The 26135-nt window shown below is 42.8% G+C and overlaps 1 protein-coding gene across 4 annotated transcripts in view; it reads left to right on the forward strand.

The window, feature by feature from the left end:
- The window catches only part of LOC126249056 (biotin--protein ligase), a 399528-nt gene that overhangs the window by 250546 nt on the left and 122847 nt on the right, over positions 1-26135 (forward strand). For all 4 annotated transcript variants that reach the window (XM_049950694.1, XM_049950692.1, XM_049950691.1 and 1 more), the window contains 2 exons: positions 7413-7578; positions 22554-22739. In XM_049950694.1, coding sequence (XP_049806651.1) covers positions 7413-7578; positions 22554-22739 — 352 coding nt within the window. The remainder of the gene's footprint in view (positions 1-7412; positions 7579-22553; positions 22740-26135) is intronic.

Below are 26135 nucleotides of genomic sequence, written 5' to 3' on the forward strand. Positions count from 1 at the left end.
CAAAGAGTCTCTTTTATATGTTCGTTTTGTGATACCTCACACCCCCCTCAGCTGTAACATAACAGAATCCATTTAGTTTCATGGCTGTGTTGTAGTGTTTGTGTTGTTGTCTTTCATCCATCTTTCTTCTGATATTGATTAGGCACCTACTTGAGCAAATATATCTTTGCTGCTGACTCCTTTTCATTTTAGCCACAAATGAAAGAAGAAAAACAAAAAATACTGGTTTTCTTCTCGTTCTGGCAGCAGTTATAAGGAGTGAACACAACCCAGAAGACACACACATTTATGCAAGATTTTGCTCAATATATTGGTGAATTGATAAAAAATTGGTGTTGCCTACATTATATAAAATGTCAGCTAAAACCTAGCAATATTTGTTAGAAGCTTATCCAGAAAGCAGAAACTACTGTAGGGAGCAGATCTAGAACCTGGAGATTTGTGCTTGTGAGAAAGATGGGAATGATTTTTTAAATTAATGTTCTGACATCTAGTTTTATGTAATTATGCCCCTAATCTCACTCTGGGTATGTACTCATAGATATTTTATAGTTTTTATCATTTCCAGTAGCTGATCTTCAATGAGTCATCAAATAATAATGGGTATTTCCTCCTTTGAGGGAAATAACTTGCATATGTTAGTGCTGAGAGTGGAATGTCACGACTTGTACTTGAAGTTGGTCCTCTGTAGATCTTCCTACATTTTGCTACGACTTTCTGGCACCATGACTACCCTATGTACATTAGCATCATCTGTGAATAGCCTCATGAAACTCCCAATGTTATGCACCAATTCATTTATGTATGTTGTGAATAGCGTTGCAGATGAAGCTGAGTAGCACCGTGCTGTAGTGGTTATGATACTAAACTGTTAGATGGAGGGTCGTGAGTTCAAAACTCACCTCGACTGTACAATTGTAATTTCTATATTCGGTTCGAGTACATTCTAGAAGTATCTAAAAATGTCAAACATCATTGTACTGGAATGTTCTTTAGCTGTATATATACTGTATGTGTTCTGGCTGGAGGCAGTTTGATCTGCGCTCTTATTTGTGCAAGTACTGAATAAACCTTCGTTTAGTGAAGTTAGTGTTCGTCATTCATCTACTTACACCATCTTCGACGTGAAATTATTCTGGTGGAGACACTGGGCTATTGGAACTTGTAGTAACGTACATTATTGACGACACAGTGGCTTGCATCCGGCCGTGACAGAGCTGTCGTTTACGTGGCGAGAAACCCGAGTTCGAGCCATATTCAACAGATTGCAATCTACTGGAGACAGAAGAAGACAACGACATTACGATGACAGCAACGGTGTGCCACCACATGAGACATCCTTCCGGATTCTCTGGTGACAATGGCCAAGATCCAAACAAGTGGCTGAAGGTATATGAGTGTATGGCCAAATTTAATAGATGGGATGAAACTATGTGTTTGGCTAATGTATGGTTCTACTTGGCGGGCACTACCAAGCAATGGTATAAGAACAACGATGAGAAGTTCACAAGCTGGGGAGTATTCCAGGCGGAAACTGCGCAACTATTTCGGTGACACATAACGACAGAAGTGAAAGGCTGAAGATAAATTAAAGTGCAGGGCACAGTGTCCAGGAGAAATTATGGCATCCTGCTTTCAAGACGTCTTGTAGCTGCGCAAAATAGTGGATCCTAGAATGAAGGAGGAAGACAAGGTTGCACTTCTCATGGAGGGTGTTGCTGAGACATGTATCAAGCCCTACTCCGGAAGGAAGTTTCGACAGCAGACGACTTCATAAAATGGTGCCAGTATATTGAGACAATGCAACAAAAAAGAATTCCACACAAGAAGTTTGAACGGCTTCCAAACGTTGTGTTGATGTCTGTGATGGAGGAAGCAACTGATTTCACAAGTGTTCTTCATCAAATAGTGAGAGAGGAAGTTCAGAAGGCACTTGGATTGCACGGCGAGCAAAAAACCGAGACTCTTCAAGAGGTCATAAGGGAGGAAGTGGAACAGACATTGAACCCAATCTCTCATCCTTCATTTCCCTTTAAAACGGTGAAAAAGTTGAGACCCAGGCGAAGTTACATTCCTACAATGTCGCATGAGGAACCTGTTTGGGCACCAAGGAAGACTGATGTCTGGAGGACCCAGGACAACCAACCAGTGTGTTTACACTGTGGACGACCGGGACATGTGGTGTGCTATTGTTGAGAAAGGCAGCGGATACTTGATGAGGCCCGCACCAGAAGACAGCAGACTGATCTTAGCCTACGCCAACTCTGGGTCGACGAAGATGAACAAGAATATGTGGGTTCAGGACGACGTAGGTCACCATCGCCGCAAGCTAGCCGCTGAAGAGGATGCTCCCCAACACGCCAATCAAGGTTTCCATTGCCGTTTAGAAGTTCCAGCCGATCACCTAGCTGCCGCAACATTTGACGCTAAAGGGTGTGACCTTCCTTGGAGGTGAGGCTGCTGAAGAGAAAAATCTTCCGCCATCAATCACTACAAAAATGAAAGGAAACTATGTCAATATCCTAATGGATGCACGACCAGCCCAAGCTCTTGTGGACTCTGGAGCATCATGTTCAGTCATTTCGGAGAAGTACCGTCGCCAGTTGCAGGAAACCGTATTCGTCGACAGCAAAACATCTCTGCTCAAGATGGATAATGAAAAATATGTAAAACCTACAGGAATATGTACCATTCATGTGGGTTTAAGTGGCCATACATGGTCCTTAAAATTCATTGTCTTACAAGAGTGTAGTCATGCCGTCATTCTCGGATAGGACTTTTTGAAAGCTTCTCAGGAAATTATAGGTTGTGCTCGCTCGAAGACTATTCTAGATGAGATGAGATACTGTGGACAGGAAGATGCACATCCGAGTGTGTGGAGACTTTGTGCTGGATGAAGTGATCATTCCTGCAGTCACTGCTAGTAAGGTAACTGTCACGTGTCATGCCATGCATCAACCAATGGATCTTGTAGTGGAATGTAAAAGGAGCATACCACTGAACAGTAACTTTGTCATCCCAACCTCTATCATCTCATTGAAGAACGGATTTGGTGAATTGTTAATACTTAACTGTCGCCAAGAACCGCAGATCTTTCCAAGATGCATGTGCATAGCAACCGTTGAGCCGTTAATTGAAGAACAGCAGAGCGTCATACATACCTCCCATGCCAAGACTGTGTGCGAAATTAGTGCTGCCACTACAAGACGAGATCTTCTAGCTCGACTATCACCAGATCTCACTAAGGAACAACAGAAGAAGCTACTTGCCATTCTTCAAGAGATCTCTGAATGCTTCAATCCACAGGTGAAGAGCAAATTAGACAAATCGATGGTGAAGCACTGGTTTAGCACTGGAGACCATCAACCAGTAAGCCAGAGAGCATACCCTTTGTCAGCAACGGAACGTCAAATAATTCGTGACAAGGTAGAGAAAATGGTGAAGAATGGCATCATTCAGCCTTCGCAGAGCCCATGGTCGTCACCAGCGGTCCTTGTCAGGGAGTAGGATGGTAAGGCACCTGAAGTGGACGATGTGTCTTTGTTATTTAGTTGACATTATAGTATTCTCAGCTACATTTGATGAACGTATAAGAAGACTGAGGGCCGTTCTTAAGTGTCTCCAACAAGTCGGACTGAAACTTAATCAAAGAAAGTGTCTCTTTGGAGCAAGAGAAATCTAAATAATTGGACACCTTGTGTCAAACAAAGGTGTGTGGCCAGACCCAGAAAAGGTGAGATCTATAATGGCATTCCCTATTCCTAAAAGAATTAGAGATGTTAGAAGCTTCCTCAGATTATGTTCTTATTACCATCATTTTATCAAAGACTTTTGTATCAAAGCCAGGCCGCTCGAAGAGTTGTTAAAAGCTGATGCTAGATTCATCTGGGGTGGTGCTCTACAAGATACTTTTGATGTGCTGCAAAAAGCTCTGATGACTGACCCTGTACTTGGTCTGTGTGATGAGAGAGCACCTACATAACTACACACAGATGCCAGTGGGTACGGGATCGTTGCTGTTCCGATGCAAATTTCCAATGGAAAAGAGAAAGTTATAGCCTATGCTTCTAGGACACTTACAAAAGCCGAGAGAAACTACCCAACTACTGAAAGAGAATGTATTGCTGTGATCTGGGTCATGTGCAAATTTCGACAGTATCTCTATGGAAGGCCATTCACAGTTGTTACAGACCATCATTCACTTCGTTGGTTGGCAGGTCTTAAGGTTCCAACAGGACGACTCGACAGTTGGGCACTACGTCTTCAGGAGTAAGACAGTACCATAGTGCACAAAAGTGGAAGAAAACACCAAGATGCCGACTGTCTCTCAAGAAACCCTGTGCAAGACCATCAAGACTTTGATGAAGATAGTGACTGTGTCGCTGCACTCCATGATCTCTCTGCTGAGCAGAAGAAGAATGCCAAGATATCTCAAATTATGCTTGCCTTAAATTAGCCAGAGGGTGTGAAAGGACAATTTAAGGTAGTTAATGGATTACTTTGCAAGAAAAACTTTGATCCGTTTGGAAAGAGGTGGCTACCAGCAAGAAAAACTTTGATCCGTTTCGAAAGAGGTGGCTACTAGTGATTCCTAAACACATGCACTTAGATGTTCTAGCCTACAGAAATCCCATGACACACCTGAGGCCGGACATTTAGGTTTTATTAAGACGTATGATAGAATCCGCAAGTGAGTTTTCCGGCCAGGTTTATTTAGAAGTATCCGTCACTATGTGTCGCACTGTCGAGAGTGCCAGAGGAGAAAGGCAGTCCCTCAGAAACCACCTGGCCACCTCATACAAATTCCACCAGCCAAAACGCCTTTCCAGGGTGCTGGCATTGACCTCCTCAGACGATTTCCAACGTCTGCTAGTGGCAATAGATGGATTATTGTGTGGACTGACTATCTGACATGCCATGCCATTACAAAAGCAGTGAAAACAGCCAAATTCATCGCGGAAGACATTGTATTGAAACACGGTGCCCCAAGGACGTTAATTATGGATCGAGGGAAAGTTTTACAATCGAATCTTGTCATAGAGATAAACCGACGGTGCAACACTACTCATCACATGATGACTGCCTACCATCTGCAAACTAACGGGCTTACTGTACGCCTTACTAAGACCTTGCCCGACGTGGTATCAATGTTCGTCAGTGTTGAGCAGAGCAACTGGGATGAGGTGCTACCTTTTGTGACGTTTGCCTACAAGACCTCGAAACAAGACACCACGAGATTTACGTCCTTTTTCCTGGCATGTGCGGCATGAGGTGACTATGATGATGGACACTATGTTTCCATTACATCCTGATGACGTGGATGATGACTACATTGGCCAAGTGTTAACCAGAGCTGAGGAAGCTCGGCAGTTAGCTCGAATGCTGCAGGCTCAAGAAAACGATTGCCAAAGGTATGACGTGAGCCACTGCCCTGTTGTCTACCAGACTGGTGACCTCGTATCTTCACTCCTGTTCGGAAGGTTAGTCTCTCTGAGAAGCTCCTCAGGCACTACTTTGGACCTTATAAGGTTGTAAGACAGTTGTGTGATGTTACTTATGAAGTTGAAGATTTCGACCCCAACACAAGACGACGAAAGTTCAGAGATATGGTCCACATCCTTCGAATGAAGCCCTATAAGGATCCTACAACACAGGGTAAATTCGAAGCTCCAACGACAGGCAACAAGCAGAAAGGTGACGAAGAGCATAGCAGCAAAAGAAGTTCTAAGATCGCCACCAGGGCGAGCATCAGTCATCGGGAGTCGGAGTATACAGGACCAGTGTCTCTTTCCTGGACTAGGAGGACGTAACACCAAGACGCTGTTCTCTTAAGAGAGGAGCAATGTCGCAGAAGCAGCTGAGTAGCACCGTAGTGTAGTGATTATGATACTAAACTGTTACATAGGTCATGAGTTCAAAACTCACCTGGACTGTACAATTTTAATTTTTATATTCGGTTCGAGTACATTCTAGAAGTATTCACAAATATCAAGAACCATTGGACTGGAATGTTCTGTATACTGAATGTGTTCTGGCCGGCTGTAGTTTGCTCCGCACTCTTGTATGTGCAAGTGCTAAATAAACCTTCGTTAAGTGGAGTTAGTTTCTGTCATTCATCTAATTACACTGTCTTCTACATGACAATAGTAATGGTTCCCTACCTAACACACAACGTGTGGGACGCATTTGTGTGTGTGTGTGTGTGTATGTGTGTGTGTGTGTGTGTGTACGTGCAGATGCGTGCATGGGGGGAGGATGATTTGCATTAAAAACTGAAATGTGTCTGAAGATTAATATAAAAGATAATCTTTTAAATATTCAGTTATTGCCATATTTTTCCATAACAACAATTGGACGCACCACCTTCTGGGTTGTGGGCATGTCAGCAGAACAAACTCTTAATCAAATTAACAACATTTCTTTAACAGTGTATTATGATTGTAAATGTACTTGTTCCAAGTTGTTAGAAAAGATCACTGTTATGGTCCGTGGAAAAGACAAATATCTAACAGAATAGTGATTCTATGGTCAGTATCACTGTAACTTAAGTCAGGCACCCAGTTTAGTAGACAGTGTCTTCAGGGCAGCAGATACAATAATGAAAACGTGTTCTGTTACATCCCAGTGTATGATTTTGGTACTGGCATTACTACCTGAGCTGTAGGTGAAGTCCTCTTCGATGTTTGACGTAGATGTATAATTTTATTTTCTGCAGTACATCGTAGAATTCATTTGTCGTTATGAGTTAATGTCTTGGATCTGCTAGTGTTAGATTAGCATTTAGTGAGTATATGATGTTTCCAACCCATCATTATTGGCCATGAAATTTGGTACACACAACCGCAGTGAAGTATATCTCATGTAGTTCTAGAACATATGAGTCCCTATAATTGTGTCTGGTATCAATTCTCAACTGTCTCTTATTGACCCATTCTCATGGAAAAGTGATGTTTAAGTGCACTGTGTGCTTTATACTTATATCCTTGCAAGAATAGCCAGATGTTACAAAAACCAAATTCCTTGGAATATCTGAAGACTTTTGCCCACTTGAGGTATCTACAATGAGATGTGGGCAACTCTGTATTGGAGCCTGTATTCAAATTCATACATGCACAACAAGACTTGCTCTCTGTAAGAACAGTTTTTCTCAGTAACATTATACCATAGCTATTAAAATGGTAGCTCTTAATTAAAATTTTTGTCAAAAAATTGAAAACTTACAGCATATGTTTTAATATTGTATGTTACCAGTAAATAAAATGAATACTGTTGCTGAATACAAAAAAGTACGTAAAATTTAAACTGCACTTGCTTTTCATGCATTTTGCAAACATAGACCTCACACTGATTCAAATTTCGTTATTCTCATTTTCAATAATCATATTGATGCTTTTGTGGATTCCCCACTACAGGAGAAATCCACCAGAGAAACTTCCATCAGTAGTTCTGGTATATGATGAAAACAGAGTGCCCCACGAACTCCAGATTGAGATCCTTGGAGCTGAGGAGACTTGGCACACCCCATCATTAATTATGGCTACAGCTGCAGCATCTGGTGGAAGGTTTATCTTCTCTCAGGTCAGTATTGGTTTTGTTTGGGTAGCCTTGGAGAAGTGCTGCATATGGATTTATTTTGAAAATAGATTGTTGTTATTCTATTTCTTCTTTAACATTCCTTTCATAATGGTGGGAAGTACTTGCTAGCATTTTACTTATTTTCGTCGCTGATATGAATATTGATAATAAAATAAATTTACCTTGAAGAAGCTAGGTGCTACATAGTGATCTTATAATAGCTAGGATTTACAAGAAGGAAATCGTATAGCACATTTCAAGCCCCTTATAACTGAGTTGCTGTTACTACCACTTAGTACCACTCATTAAAAAGCATTTCCAGTGTCAATAAATGTGTCATTTAAAATAATGGTTTTCTACATGTGCTGTTAGTACATAAATCCCCTCGCATCGAGTGTTTCGCTGCTGATATAATGCTACTAGTCCAGCCTCTCTAATTTAGTATTCGGCGTAGAATTACCAGAGTGAACAAGAGCCGTAGTAGCTCCGCTCTGACCACCACCATCTCGAATATTAACCAGTCAAGTTCCATGCTATAAACAACCGTGCAGGCCATTGCATATCTTTTCATATTTCACTTGTGCAGTAAATTTTCTTTAATTGAATTCAATCTAATTTATGTGCCCCCCCCTCCCCCCCCCCCCAAAAAAAATATGATTTATGGATGTGAGATCATCGCATAGCTAGCAACTGCAATACATATATTGCATCTGCAATGCTTGCTACAGTAGGTCATTCTCACTACATGTACTGTCTGTGTGCCACATGAACACTACACTGAGGCCACATGTACTGTATTTACCACATGCACAGCCTGGTAATCAGACTGGGAGTTGTGAATGCGTAGCTTATGCTTTACAGCTTTGTCATAGCATCATATATATATATATATATATATATATATATATATATATATATAAAAAGAAAGATGATGAGACTTACCAAACAAAAGCGCTGGCAGGTCGATAGACACACAAACAAACACAAATATACACACAAAATTCTAGCTTTCGCAACCAACGGTTGCTTCGTCAGGAAAGAGGGAAGGAGAGGGAAAGATGAAAGGATGTGGGTTTTAAGGGAGAGGGTAAGGAGTCATTCCAATCCCGGGAGCGGAAAGACTTACCTTAGGGGGAAAAAAGGACAGGTATACACTCGCCACACACACACATATCCATCCACACATACAGACACAAGCAGACATATTTAAAGACAAAGAGTTTGGGCAGAGATGTCAGTCGAGGTGGAAGAGTAGAGGCAAAGAAGTTGTTGAGAGACAGGTGAGGTATGAGTGGCGGCAACTTGAAATTAGCGGAGATTGAGGCCTGGCAGATAACGAGAAGAGAGGATATACTGAAGGGCAAGTTCCCATCTCCGGAGTTCGGATAGGTTGGTGTTGGTGGGAAGTATCCAGATAACCCGGATGGTGTAACACTGTGCCAAGATGTGCTGGCTGTGCACCAAGGCATGTTTAGCCACAGGGTGATCCTCATTACCAACAAACACTGTCTGCCTGTGTCCATTCATGCGAATGGACAGTTTGTTGCTGGTCATTCCCACATAGAATGCATCACAGTGTAGGCAGGTCAGCTGGTAAATCACGTGGGTGCTTTCACACGTGGCTCTGCCTTTGATCGTGTACACCTTCCGGGTTACAGGACTGGAGTAGGTGGTGGTGGGAGGGTGCATGGGACAGGTTTTGCACCGGGGGCGGTTACAAGGATAGGAGCCAGAGGGTAGGGAAGGTGGTTTGGGGATTTCATAGGGATGAACTAACAGGTTACGAAGGTTAGGTGGACGGCGGAAAGACACTCTTGGCGGAGTGGGGAGGATTTCATGAAGGATGGATCTCATTTCAGGGCAGGATTTGAGGAAGTCGTATCCCTGCTGGAGAGCCACATTCTGAGTCTGGTCCAGTCCCGGAAAGTATCCTGTGACAGGATACTTTCCGGGACTGGACCAGACTCTGAATGTGGCTCTCCAGCAGGGATACGACTTCCTCAAATCCTGCCCTGAAATGAGATCCATCCTTCATGAAATCCTCCCCACTCCGCCAAGAGTGTCTTTCCGCCGTCCACCTAACCTTCGTAACCTGTTAGTTCATCCCTATGAAATCCCCAAACCACCTTCCCTACCCTCTGGCTCCTATCCTTGTAACCGCCCCCGGTGCAAAACCTGTCCCATGCACCCTCCCACCACCACCTACTCCAGTCCTGTAACCCGGAAGGTGTACACGATCAAAGGCAGAGCCACGTGTGAAAGCACCCACGTGATTTACCAGCTGACCTGCCTACACTGTGATGCATTCTATGTGGGAATGACCAGCAACAAACTGTCCATTCGCATGAATGGACACAGGCAGACAGTGTTTGTTGGTAATGAGGATCACCCTGTGGCTAAACATGCCTTGGTGCACAGCCAGCACATCTTGGCACAGTGTTACACCGTCCGGGTTATCTGGATACTTCCCACCAACACCAACCTATCCGAACTCCGGAGATGGGAACTTGCCCTTCAGTATATCCTCTCTTCTCGTTATCTGCCAGGCCTCAATCTCCGCTAATTTCAAGTTGCCGCCACTCATACCTCACCTGTCTCTCAACAACTTCTTTGCCTCTACTCTTCCACCTCGACTGACATCTCTGCCCAAACTCTTTGTCTTTAAATATGTCTGCTTGTGTCTGTATGTGTGGATGGATATGTGTGTGTGTGTGAGTGTATACCTGTCCTTTTTTCCCCCTAAGGTAAGTCTTTCCGCTCCCGGGATTGGAATGACTCCTTACCCTCTCCCTTAAAACCCACATCCTTTCATCTTTCCCTCTCCTTCCCTCTTTCCTGACGAAGCAACCGTTGGTTGCGAAAGCTAGAATTTTGTGTGTATATTTGTGTTTGTTTGTGTGTCTATCGACCTGCCAGCGCTTTTGTTTGGTAAGTCTCATCATCTTTCTTTTTAGATATATTTTTTCCACGTGGAATGTTTCCCTCTGTTATATATATATATATATATATATATATATATATATATATATATATATATATATATATATATATATATATATATATATATATATATATATATATATATAGAGGGAAACATTCCACGTAGGAAAAATATATCTACAAACAAAGATGATGTGACTTACCAAATGAAAGTGCTGGCAGGTCGACAGACACACAAACGAACACAAACATACACACAAAATTCAAGCTTTCGCAACACACTGTTGCCTCATCAGGAAAGAGGGAAGGAGAGGGAAAGACCTCTCCTTCCCTCTTTCCTTATGAGGCAACAGTGTGTTGCGAAAGCTTGTATTTTGTGTGTATGTTTGTGTTCGTTTGTGTGTCTGTCGACCTGCCAGCACTTTCATTTGGTAAGTCACATCATCTTTGTTTTTATATATATATAGTTATAATAGAGGGAAACATTCCACGTAGGAAAAAATATATCTAAAAACAAAGATAATGTGACTTACCAAATGAAAGTGCTGGCAGGTCGACAGACACACAAACAAACACAAACATACACACAAAATTCAAGCTTTCGCAACAAACTGTTGCCTCATCAGGAAAGAGGGAAGGAGAGGGAAAGACGAAAGGATGTGGGTTTTAAGGGAGAGGGTAAGGAGTCATTCCAATCCCGGGAGCGGAAAGACTTACCTTAGGGGGAAAAAAGGACGGGTATACACTCGCACACACACACATATCCATCCACACATATACAGACACAAGCAGACGTATTTAAAGACCCAGTCCCAAACATGCTCAATGGGGGACAGATCCGGAGATCTTGCTGGCCAGGGTAGTTGACTTACACCTTCTAGAGCACGTTGGGTGGCACGGGATACATGCGGACGTGCATTGTCCTGTATGTTTGTGTTTGTTTGTGTGTCTGTCGACCTGCCAGCACTTTCATTTGGTAAGTCACATTATCTTTGTATATATATATACTCCTGGAAATTGAAATAAGAACACCGTGAATTCATTGTCCCAGGAAGGGGAAACTTTATTGACACATTCCTGGGGTCAGATACATCACATGATCACACTGACAGAACCACAGGCACATAGACACAGGCAACAGAGCATGCACAATGTCGGCACTAGTACAGTGTATATCCACCTTTCGCAGCAATGCAGGCTGCTATTCTCCCATGGAGACGATCGTAGAGATGCGGGATGTAGTCCTGTGGAACGGCTTGCCATGCCATTTCCACCTGGCGCCTCAGTTGGACCAGCGTTCGTGCCGGACGTGCAGACCGTGTGAGACGACGCTTCATCCAGTCCTAAACATGCTCAATGGGGGACAGATCCAGAGATCTTGCTGGCCAGGGTAGTTGACTTACACCTTCTAGAGCACGTTGGGTGGCACGGGATACATGCGGACGTGCATTGTCCTGTTGGAACAGCAAGTTCCTTGCCGGTCTAGGAATGGTAGAACGATGGGTTCGATGACGGTTTGGATGTACCGTGCACTATTCAGTGTCCCCTCGACGATCACCAGTGGTGTACGGCCAGTGTAGGAGATCGCTCCCCACACCATGATGCCGGGTGTTGGCCCTGTGTGCCTCGGTCGAATGCAGTCCTGATTGTGGTGCTCACCTGCACGGCGCCAAACACGCATACGACCATCATTGGCACCAATGCAGAAGCGACTCTCATCGCTGAAGACGACACGTCTCCATTCGTCCCTCCATTCACGCCTGTCCCATCACCACTGGAGGCGGGCTGCACGATGTTGGGGCATGAGCGGAAGACGGCCTAACGGTGTGCGGGACCGTAGCCCAGCTTCATGGAGACGGTTGCGAGTGGTCCTCGCCGATACCCCAGGAGCAACAGTGTCCCTAATTTGCTGGGAAGTGGCGGTACGGTCCCCTACGGCACTGCGTAGGATCCTACGGTCTTGGCGTGCATCCGTGTGTCGCTGCGGTCCGGTCCCAGGTCGACGGGCACGTGCACCTTCCGCCGACCACTGGCGACAACATCGATGTACTGTGGAGACCTCACGCCCCACGTGTTGAGCAATTCGGCGGTACGTCCACCCGGCCTCCCGCATGCCCACTATATGCCCTCGCTCAAAGTCCGTCAACTGCACATACGGTTCACGTCCACGCTGTCGGGGCATGCTACCAGTGTTAAAGACTGCGATGGAGCTCCGTATGCCACGGCAAACTGGCTGACACTGACGGCGGCGGTGCACAAATGCTGCGCAGCTAGCGCCATTCGACGGCCAACACCGCGGTTCCTGGTGTGTCCGCTGTGCCGTGCGTGTGATCATTGCTTGTACAGCCCTCTCGCAGTGTCCGGAGCAAGTATGGTGGGTCTGACACACCGGTGTCAATGTGTTCTTTTTTCCATTTCCAGGAGTGTGTGTGTGTGTGTGTATATATATATATATATATATATAATCTCCTGTTTCTCTTTTCCTTCACCCTTCTCCAAAATTCTTTCATTTTCTGAGAATGAGCTGTTTTCCTATCATCTTACTGTTTGACTCCAGATGTTTTCCTGTTGTATATTCTTAAAAACTTTGGAATTTTTTGCCTTCTAGTCTGAAGTCATCTCTGTTGAGTAAGGTCCTCTGTGTGATCTTTTCTGCCTTGCCTCCTCACCCATTTTCTTTGTCTGTTTTCCTGTTTTGAAAGAATGTGTGAATCTTGTGCTAATCTGTTTCCCTTCCTTCTCTCTAGATGTCCACAGAGTGTAATACGTCTTTTCCTGATCTCATGTGTTATTTTAGGGGAGAATGAATATTTCCGTATTTGCTTTCAAAATCCAGTTGCCATCTTTGTTCTCTATTGGACCTAATATTTTTCACAAGATTCTTCTTTCTTTCTTTGTTTCTTATTAAAATCTTGGTTTTAACTCTGGTAGACAAATGAACAGTGGGAATGGAAAACATTCTACAAGTGCCATTTTTCCACAAACATATTTTCAGTGCTATTGTGTTCTCAGTAATCTGTTTCAAGTCTATAGACTTGATGCAGGTGCCAAACCATGGAGAAAGTCTTTCAAACATGCATTAGTGGTGGTGCAGGGTCTTTAAGCCAAGCTGTGCTACCCTCCGGAGTTCAAAAATAAAAGAAATGTGATTTTTGATGATTACAATTCTACTAGTTAAAAAATCTAATGCTTTATTTCTGTACTTGTATTATCACAAATAAAACAAAATGCTTGAGTACTGATGGCACTAGGAACAAAAACTTTCTTCATGCTGTTTTGTCAAAAACTACTCACAGAATAAAAAGTGATTCTTTCAGGAAGAAAACAGCAACTAGCTACTGTTACTGTTAATAATGTTAATTATTTACACAAATGGTGCTGTTACCAGTTTTGAACCAACAGATTCATCTTCAGACCAGCTGTCCGTGGTTATATTAATTTCTTGTTCTTTATATTAGCCAACTGCTAACGTAAACAACAACAACAACAACAACAACAACAACAATAATAAAATGTAAAATGAACGTGAACAGCCATCTGAAGATGAACCTGTCAGTTCGAAGCTGGTAATGGAAGACTAATTTGTAACAACTCTCAGTTTCCAGGTGGCACTTGGGACATAAGTATTTATTTCCTAATTTGTCACCTTATTTTTTGCAGTGATGCAGTGAACAACATAATTCTGTGGTGTAACTCTTTCTCAAATTTTTGGATACAGATAAGTTGTTTAGAAACAGAGATACATTGTTTTCATCCTCCCAAAAAAAGTTAGATTTGGCACTTAGAATATTTTCCATTTTCACTCTTCAGACGTCTACCAACATTAAAAAAATAGGACAACTATGATGTGTGATAAAAAAAATGTTTTATTTGTTTATTTACTAGCTGATAAATCTGTCATTGCCCAGGTATACATTTATTCCAACCTTCTGTTAGTCCATCTCCTCTTCCCTACTCTCTCTGTCCATCTCCTCTACCTACTCTCTCTGTCCATATCCACTTCCCTCCTCTCTCTGTCCGTCTCCTCTTCCCTACTCTCTCTGTCCGTCTCCTCTCCCTACTCTCTCTACCCGTCTCCTCTTCCCTACCTACTCTCTCTGTCCGTCTCCTCTTCCCTACCTACTCTCTCTGTCCGTCTCCTCTTCCCTACTCTCTCTGTCCGTCTCCTCTTCCCTACCTACTCTCTCTGTCCATCTCCTCTTCCCTACCTACTCTCTCTGTCCATCTCCTCTTCCCTACTCTCTCTGCCCGTCTCCTCTTCCCTACTCTCTCTGTCCGTATCCTCTTCCCTACTCTCTCTGTCCGTCTCCTCTTCCCTACTCTCTCTGCCCGTCTCCTCTTCCCTACCTACTCTCTCTGTCCGTCTCCTCTTCCCTACCTACTCTCTCTGTCCGTCTCCTCTTCCCTACCTACTCTCTCTGTCCGTCTCCTCTTCCCTACTCTCTCTGTCCGTCTCCTCTTCCCTACTCTCTCTGTCCGTCTCCTCTTCCCTACTCTCTCTGTCCGTCTCCTCTTCCCTACTCTCTCTGCCCGTCTCCTCTTCCCTACCTACTCTCTCTGTCCGTCTCCTCTTCCCTACCTACTCTCTCTGCCCGTCTCCTCTTCCATACTCTCTCTGCCCGTCTCCTCTTCCCTACCTACTCTCTCTGTCCGTCTCCTCTTCCCTACCTACTCTCTCTGTCCGTCTCCTCTTCCCTACCTACTCTCTCTGTCCGTCTCCTCTTCCCTACCTACTCTCTCTGTCCGTCTCCTCTTCCCTCCGCTCTCTGTCCGTCTCCTCTTCCCTACCTACTCTCTCTGTCCGTCTCGTCTTCCCTCCTCTCTCTGTCCATCTCCTCTTCCCTACTCTCTCTGCCCGTCTCCTCTTCCCTACCTACTCTCTCTGTCCGTCTCCTCTTCCCTACCTACTCTCTCTGTCCGTCTCCTCTTCCCTCCTCTCTCTGTCCATCTCCTCTTCCCTACCTACTCTCTCTGTCCGTCTCCTCTTCCCTCCTCTCTCTGTCCATCTCCTCTTCCCTACTCTCTCTGCCCGTCTCCTCTTCCCTACTCTCTCTGCCCGTCTCCTCTTCCCTACCGTCTCTCTCTGTCCGTCTCCTCTACCCTACCTACTCTCTCTGTCCGTCTCCTCTACCCTACCTACTCTCTCTGTCCGTCTCCTCTTCCCTACCTACTCTCTCTGTCCGTCTCCTCTTCCCAACTCTCTCTGTCCGTCTCCTCTTCCCTACCTACTCTCTCTGTCCGTCTCCTCTTCCCTACCTACTCTCCCTAATTGTATACTGCACTTCTCTCTTTTGTGTCTTCTCAGTGATGGCCTTCAATAGATGTCTATAGGGTTATTACAAATGACTGAAGCGATTTCACAGCTCTACAATAACTTTAAACCGTGAGATTGCACAAAACACGTTAACTTTTGGTGAATCGCGAATTTGCTGCACGGATGCGTGAGGATTCTCTACCGCCCAGATTCGCTCATTGTGTCTGTTCACTTCACCATTAAGAAAAAATGTTGCTTCATCACTGAAAACAAGTTTCGCACTGAATGTATCCTCTTCCATGAGCTGTTGCAACCGTGCCGAAAATTCAAAGTGTTTGACTTTGTTATCGGGTGTCAGGTCTTGTAGCAATTGTAAACGGTAAGGCTTCTGCTTTAGTCTTTTCCGTAAGATTTTAAGATTTTCCAAACCGTGGGCTGTGGTACGTTTAGCTCCCTGCTTGCTTTATTCGTCGACTTCCGCGGGCTACGCGTGAAACTTGCCCGCACGCGTTCAACCGTTTCTTCGCTCACTGCAGGCCGACCCGTGGATTTCCCCTTACAGAGGCATCCAGAAGCTTTAAACTGTGCATACCATCGCCGAATGGAGTTAGCAGTTGGTGTATCTTTGTCGAACTTCGTCCTGAAGTGTCGTTGCACTGTTATGACTGACTGATGTGAGTGCATTTCAAGCACAACATACGCTTTCTCGGCTCCTGTCGCCATTTTGTCTCACTGCGCTCTCGAGCGCTCTGGCGGCAGAAACCTGAAGTGCGGCTTCAGCCGAACAAAACTTTGAGTTTTTTTACGTATCTGTAGTGTGTCGTGACCATATGTCAATGAATGGAGCTACAGTGAATTTATGAAATCGCTTCAATCATTTGTAATAGCCCTGTATTTGGCTACAACTTCTGGCTCAGGGAGTCAGTACAAATGCCGGATGATTTTGTCCAGTTACTAGTCTGCACAGTATACTCCGTGCTGTGCGACTGCTGTGTTTAAAGTCTAAACTCTCCAGTGTTTCTTTCCTTTCTAACAGTTGTTGCAGGGCTTCTAGCAGTTGTTCAGCTAGTACCTGGTTCCTTGTGCATTCATAAGAATCGTACAACTTTTGGCACACTTCATTCTGACAGGGAATATAAGATTTTGTTACTCATCAGTGGACATGTTTTTTTGGCAGAACTAATTGCTAAGGCAGCAAATCTTTCATATCTCTCTACTTTTGATGGAATCCATTTAGTGTCTTTTCCAATTGTTTGCTGAATTTGTTCCAGTTAGCCTTTTGAAAATTCCATCTAGGTAGGGGCAGGGAATGGATTGTGGTAATGTCAAGTTTAAGTTTTCATGCCAGGTTGCTTAGATATTCACTTTTGCTACAGCTCATGCCTTCTGTGTTAATTTGGCATATTTTGATTTTGAAGCCAGTTATTGTCAAATGGCCCCGAGAAGAACTGTTAAAGAGTATCATTTGCTCCATTGTCAGCACAGTGTTTTTGCAAGGATATCAAAAGACAGTCTGGCAGTTCATTATCACTGCTTCTTTAGTATTAACCAGGAGATACATGTAACATTCTGTTACGGATGCGAGCAGCTTTACCCCTATCCCCTCCACATTTATTATCCATTTTTTTAAAACACTAGAGTGCGTCGAATGTGCCTCGTAAGCAAACAGTCGTGCAAGAAATATACGAACTAAACCACTGAGCACACAGGTAACGAAAATAAGTTGCTTCTGTTTGAAGCTCATAAGAATAATTGACAAATGGATGGCGTACTCTCCTGTGACGCTGCTGGAAGAGGAGTCGCCATCTCACTGGACCGTGTCAGTGTGTTCCTGTATACTAGGCCATCATCCTGTCACAACACACCAGAGTGAGTCAACACCAGCAGTGAAGCAGATGCCCCTTATCACTGACGTGTGATCTCGATGTCATCACGAACGACGTTACTGCCCTCTCGAATGTGGAGCTCAAAACACTAGCTCAAACAGAATGATTTATCTTTTTATTTGTATGCCAGAGATAGAAACACTAATTACAGAAGTAGGTTTACATACGTTATTTTCAGCCGTATGTCCGTATCTATCCGTGCTGTCTACATTCGTAGAAAATGAGTAGATAAAATACTGGACTATGAAACTGAGCGAGGTGGCACGGCACGGTGGTTAGCGCACTGGACTCGCATTCGGGAGGATGACGGTTCGAACCTGTGTCTGGCCAGCCTGATTTAGGTTTTCTGTAATTTCCCTAAATCGCATCAGGAAAGTGCCGAGTTGGTGCCTTTGAAAGGGCACGGCTGACTTCTTTCCCCGTCCTTCCCTGATCCTGTGGGATCGACGACCTCGCCGTTTCGTCCTCTCTCCCAAACCGACCGACCGACGTGGACTATTAATATGTAAATGAACACATTGTACTAGTAGTAATTAAAGGTCCGAAAGGAGTCCTGAGAATAATAGTAACTTATGTTCGAGAAGAAGGAAAAATTGTCGAGTCTAAGGCCCCTTGTGAAACAATTAAAAGAGAGCTGAAACAGATACAATGAAAATCAGATTTTAAATATGGAAGATCTCAATGCTGGAATTGGAAGTATATCAGCTCCCAAAATATTAGGCAGATTTGGAGGAAAAGTATTGTAATGAAAAGGGAAAAATACTAAGAGGTTTTTCTGCCCTTAATCATTTAAAAATTACCAATACTTTCTTTAGGAAGAAAGACATACACAAATTTAACTGGTTAGCAACAGGATATAGCTCTATTGTAGAGTTACGATAATAAATGAGGGATTTCCTGGACAGCCTAGAGACACCCTTGTATAATTATTTTCTGTCTTCCAACACTTGATTTGCATTTTCATGAACAAATTTTGTCCTGCATGCTATTATTACTGGGGAACTTGATGATACTGATAATGTGTTAAAAAACCAGATTTCATCTTGTGGTGATCACTACAAATGTTATAGTAACTTAAGTTACATCCGTGACTTTTTCTGTACTATACTCACTTTCAAACTTATTGATATTCATTACTCTTATCATGATCACTTACAATCGTCTAGATTCTAGCAAGGAGTGGTTTGTGCTCTTCCATAAGAGTGGGGAGAAGTTCTTGCAATGATTTAATAGTTTTTTCACAGCATTAGTAGTACTTCAGTAAACTGGCACGCATGGCTACCTCCCCCCCCCCCCCCCTCCCCATACACACACAGCTGCACCGCTACAATGTTCAGGCACAGTGTAGCTGCATAAGGTGTGTGTGTGTATGTTTGTTGTATCTGTTCTTACAGACATACCTGAATGAGATTTTGGTCATATGTCAGGTATGTTAGCGGCAAGAAACAATCAGTGCCTTCTCTGCGCGATAGCAATGGAGATACTATCGAAGACAGTGCTGCCAAAGCAGAGTTACTAAACACAGCCTTCTGAAATGCCTTCACAAAAGAAGATGAAGTAAATATTCCAGAATTCGAATCGAGAACAGCTGCCGACATGAGTAACGTAGAAGTAAATATCCTCGGAGTAGTGAAGCAACTTAAATTACTTAATAAAAGCAAGTCTTCTGGTCCAAACTGTATACCAATTAGGTTCCTTTCGGAGTATGCTGATGCATTAGCTCCATACTTAACAATCATATACAACCGTTCACTCGACGAAAGATCCGTACCCAAAGACTGGAAAGTTGCACAGGTCACACCAATATTCAAAAAAGGTAGGAGTAATCCACTAAATTACAGGCCCATATCATTAACGACGATATTCAGCGTGATTTTGGAACATATATTGTGTTCAAACATTATGCATTACCTCGAAAAAAACGGTCTATTGACACAGTCAACATGGGCTTAAGAAAACATCGTTCCTGTGAAACACAACTAGCTCTTTATTCACATGAAGTGCTGAGTACTATTGACAAGGGATTTCAGATCGATTCCATATTTCTGGACTTCCGGAAGGCTTTTGACACTGTACCACACAAGCGGCTCGTAGGGAAAGTGCATGCTTATGGAATATCGTCTCAGTTATGTGACTGGATTTGTGATTTCATGTCAGAGAGGTCACAGTTCGTAGTGATTGATGGAAAGTCATCCGAGTAAAACAGAAGTGATTTCTGGCATTCCCCAAGGTAGTTTTATAGGCCCTTTGCTGTTCCTTATCTGTATAAACGATTTGGGAGACAATCTGAGCAGTCGTCTTTGGTTGTTTGCAGATGACGCTGTCATTTATCAATTAATAAAGTCATCATAAGATCTAAACAAATTGCAAAACGATTTAGAAAAGATAGCTGAATGGTGTGAAAAGTGGCAGTTGACCCTGAATAATGAAAAGTGTGAGGTCGTCCACATGAGTGTTAAAGGGAACTCGTTAAACTTTGGTTACACGATAAATCAGTCTAATCTAAAAGCCGTAAATTCTACTAAATACCTAGGTATTACAATTACGCATAACTTAAATTGGAAGGAATACATAGAAAATGTTGTGGGGAAGGCTAACCAAATACTGAATTTTATTGGTAGGACACTTAGAAAATGTAACAGACCTACTAAGGAGACTGCCAACACTACACTTGTCTGTCCTCTTTTAGAACACTGCTGTGCGGTGTGGGATCCTTACCTGATAAGACTGATGGAGTACATCAAAAAAGTTCAAATAAAGGCAGTACGTTTTGTATTATCGCGAAATATGGGAGAGAGTGTCACAGAAATGATACAAGATTTGGGCTGGACATCATTAAAAGAAAGGCGTTTTTCGTTGTGACGGAATATTCTCACGAAATTTCAATCACCAACTTTCTCCTCCAAATGCGAAAATAGGTGTTCATTCTTTCCACTTGCTATACGAGATTGGAATAATAGAGAACTGTGAAGGTGGTTCAATGAACCCTCTGCCAGGCACTTAAATGTGATTTGCAGAGTATCCATGTATATGTACATGTAGATGTATATGAATGAACATAAATCATGCGAGATCCACAGCTGTGATACGTATTATGTAAATTAAAGGGGAAGGCAGGAGAAAAGAAAGAGATGGAACTAATGATATCAGCTGTGTCGAGACTTCTACAGTTATATGAGTGATCTCCTTTACTCCTAAACTATTTACATTCTACCAGTATTACTTCTATTTTTATCAGTATGTAGAGATACCCTACACACATTATTACAAACTGAAGTGCAAACTTGACATGAATCAAGAGAACCGATGTCCAAAATAAAAAATTGGTTATTTTACAGCCAGGTGATTGTTTCCCTACATAAAAATAGCAGCTAAGATTACATATAATAATACGAGAAAAGAGAACCCTTCTCCTCAAGGAGTTGAACATTATAGCTCATCTTTTTAGCTAATGCTTTCTAATTTTATAATTCAGAAACTCACCCCACTTACAAATATATGTCTGCCCATGGTTGTTGAAGTTTCTGAAAGAGTAATGATGTGTAACAATTTGAGAGGCCCAATGGTTATGGTGCTATAGTGACTGAAGTATCCTAAACAATTTTAATTCAAACAGAAATAGACAAATGCTTACTGATCAAGGTAAAGAATGGCTGGAGTTTTGTAAATATTTGTAATGGTGGTTGATACAAGGTCCTGCAGAATCATTGCTAGCTTCTCCTCTTTCTGTTGTACTCTCTTCTTGTTGTTCACCTTTCATTGTTCATTTGATTTTAAACATTGTCTTGGACCTTCCTGGTGTTCAAGCTTCTTTCGCTTTCTTTCACTTCTGTTTTGTTACTTTAAAAAAAAAAAAAAAAAAACAGAGAACTTTGACATAGTCCAAAACTATTGTAGTACCTTGTGTAGCATAAATCATTTCTGTATATGTGGTGTCAGTTCTCTCTGACATGTCCGAAAGAACAGACACCACATATAAGGTGAGAAAGACCAATGATCTCTTCAGTGTGGATGCACACCAGGCTCAAACTCATATGTGAATCAGCGAAATACCATGAGTAATGAGGGTAAGGGGCAGGGGGACTATGTCATCAGTGTGTGGATAAGTTGCGAATTTGGGTCTAATGAAAGGCATGCTAGGGTAGTTCGTGCAGTTGTGATGACCACTGTGTCCGAATGGCTTAGTGGTCGGTGCATCTGCATAGAGAGCAGGGGACCTGGCTTTGAATCCGAGTCCAGAACAAATTTTCAGCTTTTCCTATTGATTCTTAAAACATAACAGAACATGTAAATAAGTTGTTTTGAGATTAATCTGTAAAAAAAAAAAAAAAGCTTCAAAATAACATTTTGCAATCTGTTGCTTCATTTAATTCCAAGGATGCTTGAAAAATAAGTAAGGTGGAACATACTTGTGAATTTATTGCATTTTCATTCCAGATCATGGATCTTACAGATAGAAGTACAAAATGGTCCTTTTTTATAGTTGTTTCTTATTTTAGTTTTCTTCTTGCCTTCTTCATACTTTTAGTTGTTTCATAGGCATAAAACTTCGTGATTTGCTTTTTAGTGCTTGTAAACTGTCTGTACGCGGTAGTTCAACTGAGGGCTAACAATGTCCTAGCTATTTTTCCTGCCTCTGCAAGTACGTTGAAAACTTAGCACTCTGTCTTTGTTGTCTATATTTGCCGTTTTAATTGCAAAATGGTTGATATGGATCTTGCTGTGTTTAAACCTGTTGCTGTATGCAGAAACTTTGCTGTCACATGAAAATTGTAATGTTGATATTTTAAGTTGCTCTGAAAGAAATATAAGTAATGTTACTCTTGTTCATAAATTTTACTGTAACATTGTTGGATTAAAGTTGAAGCTACTGTTCCACACCACAATGTTTGTTACAGGTCCACCTTGAGATTGATCCACAACAGTATGAACAAGAAAAAGAAAAGTTTCGAACACTTCAGGCTAGTGACAGTGCAAGGTTGGCAATTTTGAGAGATTTGCTGAGTGTACATTTGGGAATAGAGTGCTCATTGTCAGATACTGTTCCTCATTACAAACCTGGATATTTACTAGGGAGAAGTGAGGTGAGTTTTCCTTTTTTTAAGTTGCTGGGCTTCTTTAATGCTTTGTTAATAACACGCACCTGCTATGACTGTGATAAATTGTCGTTTTTTTTGCATTTAAAGTAGAGCTTTAGTATAACAGTTTAATGTCTGTCTTATAACATACTGTCACATAGAAGAAGGTGTAATTGGATGAATGACAAACACTAACTTCACTTAACGAAGGATTATTCAGCACTTGCACAGACAAGAGCGCAGAGCAAACTGCATCCGGCCAGAACACATACAGTATATATATAGCTACAGAACATTCCAGTGCAATGATTCTTGATATTTGCGGATACTTCTAGAATGTACTCAAACCGTATATATAAATTAAAATTGTACAGTCAACGTGAGTTTTGAACTCGTGACCCTTGATGCTACAGTTACTATCATATCCACTACACCACAGTGCTTCTCAGCTTCTGCTGCGACATTGCTCCCTCATTAAGGAACAGCGTCTCGGTGTTACGTCCTCCTAGTCCTGGAACGAGTCATCGGTCCTGCATACTCCGGCTCCTGATGACTGATTCTCGCCCTGATGGTAATCTTCTTAGAACTTCTTTTGCCGCTATGCTCTTTATCACCTTTCCGCTTGTCGCCTGTCGTTGGAGCTTCAAATTTACCCTGGGTTGCCGGATCCTTATAGGGCTTCATTCGAAGGACGTTGACCGTATCTCTGATCTTTCATCGTCTTGTGACGGGGTCGGAACCTTCATAAGTAACATCACCAACTGTCTTACAACCTTATAAGGTCCAAAGTAGCGCCTGAGGAGCTTCTCAGAGAAACCAACCTTCCGAACAGGAGTGAAGATCCAGACGAGGTCATGAGGCTGGTAGACAACAGGGCAGTGGCTCACGTCATACCTTTGGCGATTGCTTTCTTGAGCCTGCAGCATGCAGAGTGAGCTAACTGCCGAGCTTCCTTAGCTCTGGTTAACACCTGGCCAATGTAGTCGTCATCCATGTCATCAGGATGTAATGGAAACATAGTGTCCATCGTCGTAGTCGCCTCATGCCTTCGCGCCAGGAAAAAGGACGTAAATCCCGTGGTGTCTTGTTTGGAGGTGTTGTAGGCAAACGTCACAAAAGGTAGCACCTCACCCCATTTGCTCTGCTCAACACTGATGAACATTGATAGCATGTAGGGCAAGGTCTTATTAAGGTGTACAGTAAGCCCGTTAGTTTGCAGATGGTAGGCAGTCGTCATGTGACGAGTAATGTGTCACCGACATTTTAACGCTGTCACAAGATTCGATTGAAAAACTTTCCCTCGATCCATAATTAATGACGTTGGGCCACCGTGTTTTAATACACTGCCTTCCACGATGAATTTGGCTATATCGGATGCTTCGGCTGTTTTCACTGCTTTTGTAATGGCATGGCATGTCAGATAATCAGTGCAAACAATAATCCATCTATTGCCACTAGCAGACATTGGAAATCGATGGAATAGGTCAATCCCAACATGCTGGAAAGGCGTTTCTGCTGGTGGAATTGGTATGAGTCGGCCAAGTGGTTTCTGAGGGACTGCCTTTCTCCTCTGGCACTCTCGACAGTGCGACACATAGTGACGGATACTTCTAAATAAACCTGGCCAGAAAACTCTCTTGCGGATTCTATCATACGTCTTAATAAAACCTAAATGTCCAGCCACTGGTGTGTCATGGAATTTCTGTAGAACATCTAAGCCCATGTGTTTAGGAATTACTAGTAGCCACCTCTTTCCAAACGGATCAAAGTTTTTCTTGCAAAGTAATCCATTAACTACCTTAAATTGTCCTTTCACATCCTCTGACCGATTTAAGGCAAGCATAATTTGAGATATCTTGGCATCCTTCTTCTGCTCAGCAGAGGGATCCTGCAGTGTAGTGAGGCAGTCACTATCTTCATCAAAGTCTTGATGGTCTTGCACAGGGTTTCTTGAGAGACAGTCGGCATCTTGGTGTTTTCTTCCACTTGGTATGGTAATATACTCTTGAAGATGTAGTGCCCACCTGTCGAGTCGTCCTGATGGATCCTTAAGACCTGCCAACCAACAAAGTGAAGTGAAAGTCTGTAACAACTGTGAATGGCCTTCCATAGAGATACTGTCAAAATTTGCTCATGGTCCAGATTGCAGCAAGACATTCTCTTTCAGTAGTTGAGTAGTTTCTCTCGGTTTTTGTAAGTATCCTAGAAGCATAGGCTATAACCTTCTCTTTTCCATCAGAAATTTGCACCAGAACAGCACCGATCCCATACCCCCTGGCATCTGTGTGTAGTTATGTAGGTGCTCTCTCATCATACAGGCTGAGAACAGGGTAAGTCGTCGAGAGCTTTCGCAGCACAGCGAAAGAATCTTGTTGCGTAATACCCCAGGTAAATTTAGCATCAGCTTTTAACAACTCTTCGAGCGGCCTGGCTTTGATACAAAAGTGTTTGATAAAATGACGGTAATAAGAACATAATCTGAGGAAGCTTTTAACATCTCTAATACTTTTAGGAATAGGAAATGCCGTTATAGATCTCACCTTTTCTGGGTCTGGCTGCGCACCTTTGTTTGACACAAGGTGTCCAAGTATTTTGATTTCTTTTGCTCCAAAGAGACACTTTCTTGGATTAAGTTTCAGTCCGGCTTGTTGGAGACAGTTAAGAACGGCCCTCAGTCTTTTTATATGTTCATCAAATGTGTCTGAGAACAGTATAATGTCATCTAAATCACTAAGACACATCGTCCACTTCAGGTGCCTTAGAAGATTATCCATCATCCATTCAAAAGTTGCTGGTGCATAACACAAACCAAACGGCATTACCTTAAAGTCATACAGGCCCGGAGGGGTGACGAATGCAGTTTTCTCATGATCAGCCTCATCTGCTTCGATTTGCCAGTATCCCGAGTACATGTCCATGGCTGAGAACAACTTAGCCCCTTCAGACAATCTAGTGTATCTTCAATTCTTGGAAGAGGGTAAACGTCCTTTTTAGTTATCTCAGCACGATTCCTGTAATCAACACAAAAGTACCAACTGCCATCCTACTCCCTGATGAGGACCACTGGTGACAACCATGGGCTCTGCGAATTATTCGACGTTCCGTTGCTGACACACAGTATGCTCTCTTTATTGAATGATGGTCTCCAGTGCTAATCTGGTGCTTCACCATCGATTTGTCTAATTTGCTCTTCAACTGTGGATTGAAGCATTCAGAGAACTCTTGAAGAATGGCAAGTAGCTTCTTGTGTTGTTCCTTCGTGAGATCTGGTGATAGTTGAGCTAGAAGATCTTGTCTCGTAGTGGTAGCACTAATTTCACCCACAGACTTGGCATGGGAGGTTTCTAAGATGCTCAGCTGTTCTTCAATTAATGGCTCAGCAGTTGTACGCACATACATCTT

The sequence above is a fragment of the Schistocerca nitens genome, chromosome 3, assembly GCF_023898315.1.
Source record: "Schistocerca nitens isolate TAMUIC-IGC-003100 chromosome 3, iqSchNite1.1, whole genome shotgun sequence".
Classification (NCBI taxonomy): domain Eukaryota; kingdom Metazoa; phylum Arthropoda; class Insecta; order Orthoptera; family Acrididae; genus Schistocerca; species Schistocerca nitens.